Source organism: Pogona vitticeps, chromosome 5 (genome assembly GCF_051106095.1).
Source record: "Pogona vitticeps strain Pit_001003342236 chromosome 5, PviZW2.1, whole genome shotgun sequence".
NCBI classification, from domain to species: Eukaryota; Metazoa; Chordata; class Lepidosauria; order Squamata; family Agamidae; genus Pogona; species Pogona vitticeps.
In genome coordinates this window covers 152,338,464-152,350,911 of record NC_135787.1, presented here as the reverse complement: position 1 = coordinate 152,350,911, position 12,448 = coordinate 152,338,464, and the positions used below count along the sequence as shown (strand labels likewise).

The window sequence follows — 12,448 nt, the reverse complement described above, 5'->3', positions numbered from 1 at the left end:
GCCACCGGATGTTCACGAGATTGATGTGATTTAGGAACCCACTTTGCTTTCTTCTGTTTAACCTTATCTTTATCCTTTAGCTTCTTACTAGATTGGGTTTTAGCTGACAGCAAAGAAGCCTTCAACATCGATGTCGACATTCATACTGATGGCGATTTTGGTTTGGAAGCCTTAGAAGGAGACCTCGGTGAGAGATAGGAGGCAACATAGAAGACACAGATTGAGATGGTGGAACTGGGGTAAGTTCCATTGTAGGGCTGGTCGGTAGACTGGATGATGCTAAAGATTTCTCCAACAAGTGAGACCTCAAACATTGTAGTCAGAGTTTTAAAGCCGGTTTTATTAATTTTTTGCATTCTGGACAATTTTGAGTTTGGTGACTCTCGTTCAAACAGTACAACCAACAATCTTGGCTGTAGGTAAATGGAATTTTACAGGCACACATCGTGCAACACTTGAAAGGGACTGAGGAGGCCATAAAAAGGGCAGGAAGGGAGGGGGAAAGGGGAGGAAATGACAAAGAAAAATATAACTCGCAGGGAACATCTGTAAATGAAAAACTTGATTGAGTCCGTAATCCAGAAGCATAATTGTAAACAATCCAAAGATCAGGATACCATAGAATCACAAAAAGAATCACAATTACAAGCTCTAAGTCGCAAGAAGTCCAATTTCAGCAGTGGCTAAAAGGAACTGAGGTAATACCGGCGGGTGGAGCATGTGCGCCACAGGGCAACATCCTACTAATCACATCTTTTAAAGCTCTAGAATATTCCGAGGAGTCCTGTACAGGCACAGTAAAACCCATTTGTGTGCGTTCACAGAGGCCATGAAGAAGTCCTGTGTATGCAGGTGTATTGTGAAAGGAATCATATGATCCAATTGTGCAACTGGTAACAGAATTTCCACTGCCACCATTGTGCAATACATCAATAGAAGTGCTTTGCAAATCTTACATCTGCATTATAAAACTTGATGTTTTCGTTGATTAAATGTATACATCTCTCTACAATACATGCAATGCAAAAGCTGGTACCACATTTCTGAACACATTTATTTATATGTAACACAATTTTGATGTTTGAATTTGTCCTTTATAATGATCACAGTTAAAAATGGGGGTATTTGTATTCATATATAAATATGAATATCCCCATGCAGCTGGACTTAATGAAGGTCCGGCCCCATCCACATCTGGACCATCCACTCACGTGTCCTGCTGTGGTGCTGATCCCACTCGTCCTTCCAATCATGCCTGGAGCACTACTTTCTTCCTTCTCCGAGTCTCCCTGCACAGCTGCCAAGTGGTCAGCCGAGTGGGCAGAGAGCAGTGCTCCGGTGCGATTGGAAGGATGAGTGGGATCCGTAACGCAACAGAATATATATAAAGACCAGTTATACATTTATAGTGAAATTGGCTGGTTCAGTTTCAAGGAAGAGCAGTTATTCCATATGTAGATCCATAGGGTCACTTCCAGCTATGCAGTTCAAAGGTGGTTATTGTTGTTGTTGTTTTACATTTATATATATATCTTACTAAATGTATATCTTACTAAATGTATATATCTTACTAAATGTATATATATCTAAATGTATATCTTACTAAATGTATATATAAATATATATATAAAGACCAGTTATACATTTATAGTGAAATTGGCTGGTTTAGTCTCAGGGAAGACCAGTTTCATTATGTAGAAACAGGACTTAAATAATAAATGTTCATTCTAATTGACTATTTGATTTCTCCAGTCAACTTCTAAACAAAGTCTAAGGCAATACCTCTGACCTCTAAGAAATGTGGATAATGCATTAACATTGTCATTTTATGTTTATTCCTTGTTGTGGACTAATAGTAATTTTCCTTATTTCATTTGCTATACAGATGTTGTCCCTTATTCAAGAACATGGGCCTAGCTAGGCCAATACATGTTTTCTGGAATGTGCACTGTGCAGGTCTGCCCACATATTCAGAAGCTTTAACTAATCCAGAATGCTGCTGTCCCCATCTTAGTAAAGGTTTACATTTGGGGAAAGAGTCAGATTCTTTTGCAGCAAAGAGCTTTGCTTATTAATCAATTCTGGAATCCAACTGGAAGTAGTTTTTCTTCCTTTCAATGTTTTGCACAGATGGCAACCTACATAACTCAGAGATCACCTCTCCTGATCCTACCCCGTGTGTCCAGAATATTTCTCCCAATTGCTGCAAGGATGTGTTACAATCTCCTTGATCAGGTTTGGAGTGCTTTTGTTCTTTTGATGTGCTCAAAAGGACATGGTGATCCTTTGTTGTTCCTAATGAATTTTTTGTACTGAGCATTTTAAACTTGTATTCCTATTTCACTTATTTACTTGATTCGTATCCACCTTGCTCAAGACAGCTTACAATCAAATAGTACAAATAGTAAAATAAATGCAAATATAAAAATATTGAAAAGCAATATGTATTAGAATCACCTGAAGTTTCATATCTGCAATTCTCAGTTTTCTTTTAAGACATGATTCCCTGTGAAGGAATAATGTGTTCTTCCTTTTTACTGAAAGGAGAGACAGCTATCATACTGTTATATATGAAATTTCTTACCTGGAATTGGTACGAAGTGCATTGAGACCCAGATAGCAGCCATAGTTTCACATTTTTTGGCTCCACTATCTTTGCTAATCACTATTGTGCTATGGCACAGAAGGAGGTGGGATGATGTGAATGCTTTCTGTAGCACATCATAGGAAGTAGACTTAGGAAGTCAGTGGCCTAAGAGCATAACAGGGACTGTAGATTTCCTTTCTCTCTCTCTCTGTTTGTGTGTGTGTGTGTGTGTGTGTGTATGTATGTGTGTGTGCATGCGCAGAGGGACAAACACTGCTGTAAGAAAAAGACATGCTGCAAGGGCATGTAGGGAGACAGCCAACACCTGATAAATGCCAGTGGCCTGTGACTTATAATGCATATTTGTAAGTCATAAAGGTGTATTTGAGTTCAGTAGTCGAAAAACTTGATGGAATTTACGAATCTACAGAAATACCTCAAAACAGCTTTCAAAAACAATTTACAACACAACCCTATGCATGCTCAGAAGCAAGTCCCACTGTGTTCAGCGAAACTCAGCTCCAGGTTAAAATGGATAGAATTGTAGACCCTCACCCCATGCCAATTCTAAGAGGAACATCTTACCACAAGTTGAACTTGACCTCCTTTGAGAATTTCCGGATCTATCTCAGGTAAGAAATGCTTGCTATGGAATATAAAAATATACAGCAAAATCAGTGCTATATTGAAGTGTACCAGAATGAATAAATACAGGATCTAAATCACTACATCAATTGCTCCATAAGTTTGGGTCTGCCCATGAAGATGTCCGCTGCAGCTTTGAAAAGCAAACCTAAACCATATATCAACGGACTCATTTTCTAAGTCTCTGTGTTTCAAAAGCAAGTGGATGGGTGGGGGTAAGATGTTGGAAAGATGTTCTGTGAGACATAGGTGGGTATAGAAGACATAGTTGTACAGTTCTTAGATCTTGGGATAATGCTGCAATCTTTAGCATATTTAATCATTAGTAAGTGTAAAGTGATTCATTTCTGAATAAATGTGTTTTCAACTGGGCTGTAAGGCACCTACTGTTGGAAACTACCAGTCATAAAGAATGTTTAGCTTAATATCATTAAGAGTTTTGACTTTATATAATGGGTTTAAAGAATATTATTTTTAACAATTTGGTTAGAACAGATAAGGTAATTACTCACTGCTCAATAAACCAATTGACTGGTTTATTGAAGGAGTATAAATTACACGTATCACTATCTAATCTTATTCAAACACTTGATTACATAGTAACAAATTTGGTTTTTGTTAGATAACTCTGTTGTTTGCCCACAATGTTTCAGATCTTTTCAAACTGTGTTTTGCCATTAACTTTAGGTAAGTAGAATCAGAAGTAGCTTCTGAAAGACATTAATAAGTACTATTTTACTACACACACACATAAAAATTAATTAAGATTTGGAAATAATTCAGGTTGCATAAATGGCGTTTTGTCTCACTTTAAGCAAAGATTATTTCAGCACATGCCTGCAGAAAAGTTAAATCCTGGGGGTCAGAATCCTGTTCACCCCTGCACAACATAAAAGTTAAGCAGGCATAACTTTGTCAGGCATTACACCAAGGGAACACAGGGACAATGCAATTGTGCAATTGGCCACACAGTTCCCATCACAACTGAATGCACCTGGTGGAAGCGCTTTATGGGTAGCACTTTTGTTTTGGCACCACTGTAGCTTTTTAGCTATGTGCTATCAAGTCAGAACTGACTTACAGTGAACTGAATAGTGCTTTCAAGGTAAATGAGATATTTAAGGAGTGGTTTTAACACATCCATACCCCCAATGAGTTTCCATGGATGGAGATTTGAAACCAGGACTCCTGATTCCCTAGTCCATCACTCTATCCACTACATCATACTATTTTAACCGCTATAGGCTAAAATCAAATTAAACCCACATAACAATTCATTAGGATCTCAGCCACTTTCAGTGCGTATTAGTTCTAGTTAAAGGCATAGTAAAAATTAATAATAGGGAATGATTGAAAAATAAGCTGTTGGAATGCTTGAGGATTGCTGCTAACCGACAGAAATAAAGATTCTGGTTACTGTTCTTTTTATTTTAATAATGCATTTTCTAAGTACTGCTGAACTTTTTAAAAAAATCATTATGTAAAATCCAGTTTACAAGGCTATATACTGTAAGTTGATCTCATATTTTTTAGACTTCCAGGTTTCCCCAGCCTTAAGGATCATAGGCGTAAATAATATACAGTTACCACTAGATCATTTTAATGGCATTCATGCAGGTTGTGTGATACATCAGTCATAAACATAACTACTTGGAATCAACTATCCTTCTTTAATTAAATGGGTTTGGGGTAATAGCCTTTGTTCCTGCAAACCATGTGAAATGGCTATTCTAAGCAAATATTCACAGTGAATTTGTATATAGGTTAAAATATAATTACAGTGGTGCCCCGTATAGCGAGGTTAATCCGTTCCGGATTAACCCTCGCTATACGGAATCATCGCTAAGCGGGTAGGGGAAACGTATTGAAACGCATTAAACTTCGTTTAATGCGTTCCAATACCTTTGTTACTTACCCGTTCAGCGAGGATTCCAGGTGCCGGCAGCCATTTTCGCGCCTTCGCTAAGCGAGGGCAGGGCGCGAAAACGGCTGCCGGCAGCCATTTCCGGGCTTCCGGTGGCCATTTTGGAACCGCCAATCAGCTGTTCGGCGGCTCCAAAATGGCTGCCGCAATACCCGATCTTCGCAATGCGGGTTTTCCCCATTGCGAAGATCGGGTATGTTTCCGTATAGCGATCCCGAAAAAGGGATCGCTATATGGAAACATCGCTATACGGTGCACTCGTTAAGCGAGGCACCACTGTATCTGATAATTATAAACTACTAACATTTGACACTTGTTAAATCAGATACAGTGGTGCCTCGCTTAACGAGTGCACCGTATAGCGATGTTTCCGTATAGCGATCCCTTTTTCGGGATCGCTATACGGAAACATACCTGATCTTCGCAATGGGGAAAACCCGCATTGCGAAGATCGGGTATTGCGGCAGCCATTTTGGAGCCGCCGAACAGCTGATTGGCGGTTCCAAAATGGCCACCGGAAGCCCGGAAATGGCTGCCGGCAGCCGTTTTCGCGCCCTGCCCTCGCTTAGCGAAGGCGCGAAAATGGCTGCCGGCACCTGGAATCCTCGCTGAACGAGGATTTCTTCTTTATCAACTTTTCCAAAATACTTCACATGCACAACTTTTTGATTCATTATTCAAAAGTGTTAAACAATATTTAGAACTACATCTATTTAATCCTTGTTCTCCACATGAATGGGTCACAAATTAGGGATGGTGGGCCTAGGAAGAACCTTGTGTGCACAGTACAGTGGTGCCTCACTTAATGACGATAATCCATTCCAGGAAAATCGCTGTTAAGCGAAAACATCGTAAAACGAAATTAAAAAGCCCACTGAAATGTATTGAAAACTGTTCAGTGCGTTCCAATGGGCTGAAAACTCACCGTCTAGCGAAGATCCTCCATACGGTGGCCATTTTCGGTGCCTGTGTAGTGAGGAATCTGTCCATAAGCACAACGGGGAGCCATTTTAAGCACCCGTTGGCCATTTTGAAAACCCGACGATCAGCTGTTTTTGATCGTCATAAAGCGAAAATCGGTTCCCGAAGCAGGGAACCGATCATCGCTAAGCGAAATTCCCCCATTTAAACCATCATTTTGCAATCGCAAAAACATCATCGTAAAGCGGATTCATTGTAATGCGGGGCAATCGTTAAGCGGGGCATGACTGTATATTACATGGCTCTGCCATCTCTATTATAACTGAAGCTTTGAGGGGCCTCATGGGGCAGTGGTTAAACTGCTGTACTGCAATCAAAGTCTGCTCACAACTTGGGGTACAATCCCAGGTAGCCAGCTCAAGGTTCACAGCCTTCCATCCTTTCAAGGTTGGTAAAATAAGTATCCAGCTCACTGGGGGTGGGTGCAATGTGTAACCTGCATAATCACATATATCTCCTTAAAGGAACTTTTCCATCTGTTTGTAAATGTGAATCTACTTGTTTAGATATTGAAGGTGCTATCAGCCAAACAATAAAGGAAGTTGAAAGATTACTCAAAATCATGCTGACCTTTGGAAACAATATACACCTCTGCTTTCCTAGAGTCCTTCATGTTTTTGTTTGTTTTTCCAAGGTGCTACTCTTTTCTTTTCTGTTTCCACTCTTTGTGTAGCTCATGCCTGGTTAAAATGCACCAACTTCTAGATTTTAGCATTTCCATTTTTTATTTTTTATTTTTTTAGTATATCTGGTTAGCTATTGAAAAATACTTTAGAGCAGTATAGGAACAACACATTTTTCATCAATAAAGCTATTTGGATTCCTGACAGAAAACTATATTTGAGGATATTATGATGAGGTATTGCAATGCTAGCATGTCACAGCAATTCACAACGTTTTGTGGCAGAATGAGATGTCAAATTTATTACATTAATTCTCAATGGGAGTATGTTTGAAACTTGGCAAAGTGGCCCTTGGCAAAAAAGGGCATATTTGGTTTAGGACAATTAAGATGGGTTTCATGTTACATGATGTAGTAAAACAATCCAAAAATCTAATTTAAAGGCAAATGATCTCACCGTTTTTCATTTTGGGGACTAGGTCCTTCATAATCCCAAACCTGTGTATGAAGCCATTGGTATGTACGTTCTCTGCTTCTTTCCAGGTTTTCTGCTGATGTATCAGTGTGAGAATAATCTCCTTCTTTACCTATGTATGAAATACACATTTATTATAGGACTCTAATCATGTGCAAAAACTATCTAGAGGAGACATAAAACAAACTACAATTAATGGAGCTGTAAGACTCACTGGACTCTGAAGGGCTGCTTGCTAAATGTAGATAGGGTTAGGAAAAAAGAGAATGAATTAGAACCTGTAATTTCCTTCTTAGGGCTTGTCCAGACTGGTCATTTTGGTGCAGACTGGATTGGGGTATGAAATGTAGGTTGAGGTCAGGATCAGCAGCAATGTGCCATATGGTGCATTCCTCCTATCCGAGCAGTAAATGATCCTTTGCACACTTTGCTTTGTAGCCTGATTTATTGTCCGTTAAGCACTTCCCCTGATCGGCTGTGGAAGGTCAGGGGAAGTGAAAATATTTTTTACGCCTGCTAGATCAACACTAATGTGATGAATCACTTTGTTTAAATTATTTTTTTTCTTTGCCTGTCTTGTATCACTGAGGAAGAAACTGCCTACAGCCACCATTGTGATCGGCAATGCACAGACAGGCAAATAATGAAAAAAAAAAGCCACTTCAGAATACTGGAAACTGCCACTGGAAGGAGCTGCAAAGCTCCATTTTAGCCCATTCCAAGCAACCACACTCACTGGGAACAGATAACTGGACCCCTCCATCCAATACCAGAGTAGCCAACCCCCTGGCAGGGGTTAAAAAAGATGCAGTTTGGGAAAGAAATGGCCCACTTCAGTGATGACCACATGTGTACACCAGAAAAAAATGCAGCCTGACCCAACCCACCAGCACACCAAACAGCGGGACAAATGCCCATGTGGATTTCCACTTAGTTTGGTTTTGTTATACTTTGCACCACACTATATATTTGTGTAATGTACCTCCATATCGAAACAGACAGTTTGTGAGCATTTTGTGAATCGGGTAGGGATGTTAGAAAAAGACTCTTAGTATTGTGATGGATCTGTAGAAGAGTGGCAACAAGACACAATTAAGTAAATAATCAAATAAAGGCAGGCTTCTATGATTGTTTAGAGACATTAACCAGATGTTGCAGACCCATGCATCTTTTATGAGGGCAGATCCCCTTTTAAAGGTGGCACTAAATAATTAGTTGTTCAATCCTTTCTCCAGGAAGGAACCTTTTTAAAAAGTTTTTAGCAGTCTAGTTCATCATGGCAGCCTTAGTTCATCATGGCCTCCCCTCTTGGGGAGCACTCAGCATATCCAGTCAGCCCTTTCACCCAACTTTTCTCCAACTGTGCTTCCAATCTCCTGCATTTTATTTCATTCTTTCTGGATCTCAGGAGTTTACCCTACCACTTGCTTTTCCACTGGGCTAAATCCAATGTTAATCCTATGTAAATTAGACCCATTTAAAGCAATAGAATGTGTTAGCTGTGACTAGAGGTGGGTGTGAACCAAACTGCAAACCAGAAAAACTGACAAATCAGGTTGGTTTGTGGTTTGGTTTTTGACCCAGGAAAGCTGAACTTTTCCCCTTTGGTGCTTTATTTCCCTTTGGCAAAACCAATGCCCACCTGCCTCCTTCCCATTGCCCCCATTGTCTCCATGCCTGATCCTGCTGCCTCTGCTGCTGCTCCCACTTTTGCTGCTGCTGCAATCATCAGAGAAAGTAGGTCAGCTTCTCTTCCAAGATTTGGGCCTTCTGCCCCTGTGCATGCACCCGCAGACCAGCTGATCAGGGTCTATGCACAGAGGCAGGCACATGCATCAAAACTTCTCTATCAGGAGCCTAAATGCTGCCTGCGTGCATGTACCCTAATGTACCCCAGGTTGATCACGACAATCAGCAGGGGTTCTGGTACCTTCTCAAAAGCAGTGCCCAGGCTCCTGGAAGGGAAGTTGGTCAGTGCTTTCTGTGCATGCCCCTGGCTTCCAACTGATCAGGTGCCTGAGCAGAGGCAGGCTCCAGGCTCCTAGTTGTTGTGCTGCTGTCACAGTGGTGGCAGTGGTGGTGTGGCTGCACAATGACAAGGACCTTGACCCTGCCTATGCTCAAGAACCCAACCTCCAGCTGATCACTCTGATCAACTGGGAGGTGGCCACCTGTGCAGAAGGCAGCAACCAGCTTCCTTTCAAGGGTCCTGGGCACTGCTTCTGTGCAGATGCCTGACCTGCTGATCATGGTGTGGTGGCGATAGCAGTGTGGTGACAGTCTGGCAGTGCAGCAGTGGTGGTATGACAGGAGCAGGTGGGCCCACTAGCACCGGGCACAAACCGAAACAAAACTACAAACTGGTTTAGTTTTCCAATTGGTTCATGGTGGTTTGCCGCTAAACACGAACCATCACAAAGCACGATTTTTGAGGTTTGTGCCTATTTCCAGCTGTGATTAAAGTTCATCTCAATGAGCCTCTTCCAAATAAGACTAACATTAGATTTGGTCTACTACATGCTTTTGCTTTGTGTTGTACCATTTTTACTTTCTATAGGCTCTATATTGGAACAGGCTGGGATACAGGGATTAAATGATAGTTGACAGTATTACTTATTTTAAAACTGTTGCAATTGAACAACTATGTGCAGTAATGTTTTTAAAAAAGTGGGATAGGGAAGTGTTGGTGCAGAGACCAATTTCTGGCCAAACTCAGTTTATGTACATAAAAGGATGGTTCTGTAATACAGAAGGCTGAGACGGGAAAAGACCATCACATCTGAACATGTGTGAAGCAAATACAGCACCAGACAGAAGTGAGGTAATCTCCTGTACAGACATTGCTTCAGAAATGCAGGAGACACTCAAAATGTTACTTTTTTTTATCTCACACCACCTGGTAGGAGTCAAGTGAGAATGAAGAAATTCAGACTGGAACATGTGATACTATATGTGTATACAGGAGGGAGGAGCATTTATTTCTTCTCTTTTCAGTCCAAAAGACCCACCATCCTGTAGCTGATTCTGTGATGTGCAAAAACACATCGTATAAAATGTTGGAATGAACTTCCAAATACATTCCTCATTTTTTATATTTTAAGTTTGGATCACTGTATATAAGCAAGCAATATCTCTGGCACCTGCTTCCTAAAATCTCTGCATTATCAAGGGGATCTACAGAAGCACTTGCTCCTTGTGGTGCATTATGACATGAGAAAGTAACCTTTCCTATCAACTCTGATTCTGAAGAGCAATGAGAAAGTAGTTTCTTCATACTCCCAGTTTCTTCTAGTCATTTTCTCTTACCATCAGCAACCCAAACTCTGCTTGTTTTGTATTAATCATAGAATCATAGAAAAGTGAAGTTGGAAGGGGCCTACAAGGCCATCAAGTCCAACCCCCTGCTCAATGCAGGAATACAAATCAAAGGATATCTGCCAGGTGGTTTTCTGAATTTCTCTTGAGTGCCTCCAGTGTTGGTGTACTCACCGCTTCTCGTAGTTGGTTCCACTGTTATACTGCTCTAACAGTTAGGAAGTTTTTCCTGATATGCACCCAAAATCTGACTTCCTGTAACTTGAGCTCATTGTTGCATGTCCTGAACTCTAGGATGATTGAGAACATATACTGCCCCTTTTCTGTATGACGGCCTTGCAAGTATTTGAAAAGTGCTATTATATCTCCCCTCAGTCTTCTTTTCTCAAGGCTGAACATGCCCAATTCTTTCAATCTTTCCTCGTAGGGCTTAATTTCTACCCCTGGATCATCCTTGTTGCCCTCCTCTGAATTTGTTCCAGTTTGTCAGCATCCTTCTTGAAGTGTGGTGTCCAGAACTGGACACAATACTCAAGGTGTGGCCTAATCAGTGGTGAATAGAGAGGGACTAGCACCTTGCGGGATTTGGAAATGATACTTCTATTAATGCAGCGGTTAAGATGATTTGGAAAATATAACTAGCTCTTCTATTAACAGAATAACAAACAGAGTAATGTCTGCTATCAGCTATTTCCTAACTTATAGCTGATCAGCTGACCATTTTGGGTAATGAATCAGGAATCTCCCAATAAAACAGTGATGAACTAGTTGTTGCAATAATGCTTATTTAATAATGCAGCTGCTTTCTCTGGGAGGTGCTGGCTTTCATGTGATTAGTTGGACACCTGATTTCACAACCAGTACCTGACCAGTTACACGAAAGAAGGCCTGCTGAAGGGAAACACACAATAATCCATGATAGGATAGTTGGCTGTTAAATGTAAGGTAGGGAGGAGAAGTTAAAGAAGGTCTGTTAACTTAATTTCAGTTGGTTTTTTGTTGTTCTCGTTGTTAAATTGAGATGTTTCAATTAAAGGCATCAAGCAGATATTGTAACAATATCTGACTATAACAAATAGACAGATCTGATTGTAGAATTTTCTGAACAGAGACAAAGAATCACATTGACAAAACTCAGATGGAGAAAGTAGTACAGTAGGATCCCCCATATCCGTGGGCTCCATCTCCACGGTTTCACTTATCCGTGGTTTGCTGCAGCCCTACGTACAACATACAAGGGTGCCTATTGTGTGGTTTGCCCTGCCTCCTTGTGCCCCCCTTTGTCCTGCCCCCTTATATGCTGTATATAAAGTTCCCTCATATCTGTGGTTTCATGTATCCTTGATAGATTGTGGAACTGATTCCCGCGGTATTCATTTTAGAGAAACTCATAAACCATCATAGACATGGTGGTCGACGTCAATATTGTGAAGGGGGAATCTAGACTCACCAAAAGCACGTATCTTGCAGTATTCATGTTGTGAACACCAGTCTAACCAACTATTTGCATTTGTAGCAGATTTTAGAGCCAAAAACATGTTAATCAAGTGTGGCCATATACCACCTGCCATATTAAGCAGATTTAGGGAGTGATTTAATAAACAAATAAATATAACCTTACAAAACTGGATGTGTCCCAGTGTTCAAATAAGCATACTAAACCAGTACATTCACACCAGCAGAAATACTGCCTGGAATTCTGAATTCGTCATGCATAAAATCTGTCAGTGCACTCTACAGAATGTTTTCCTCCACTCTATCAGCCATTTAAGTAACAGTCAAATCATTTTAACACTATCTCATCACATTGCTTGGAAATTCTATGAAAGATCATATTGAATAAGTGGGTTGAAGACCCATGGGAGTATAACCACTAGGTAATAGTCTTAAAACTACAGA

The 12,448-nt window shown here is 40.6% G+C and overlaps 1 protein-coding gene across 2 annotated transcripts in view; it reads right to left on the bottom strand.

Moving 5' to 3' along the window:
* The window catches only part of LRRIQ1 (leucine rich repeats and IQ motif containing 1), a 131,092-nt gene that overhangs the window by 14,299 nt on the left and 104,345 nt on the right, over nt 1-12,448 (bottom strand). For both annotated transcript variants that reach the window (XM_020777759.3, XM_020777766.3), the window contains exons 24-25: nt 7,217-7,346; nt 3,173-3,233 (exon numbers count right to left, since the gene is read on the bottom strand). In XM_020777759.3, coding sequence (XP_020633418.3) covers nt 3,173-3,233; nt 7,217-7,346 — 191 coding nt within the window. The remainder of the gene's footprint in view (nt 1-3,172; nt 3,234-7,216; nt 7,347-12,448) is intronic.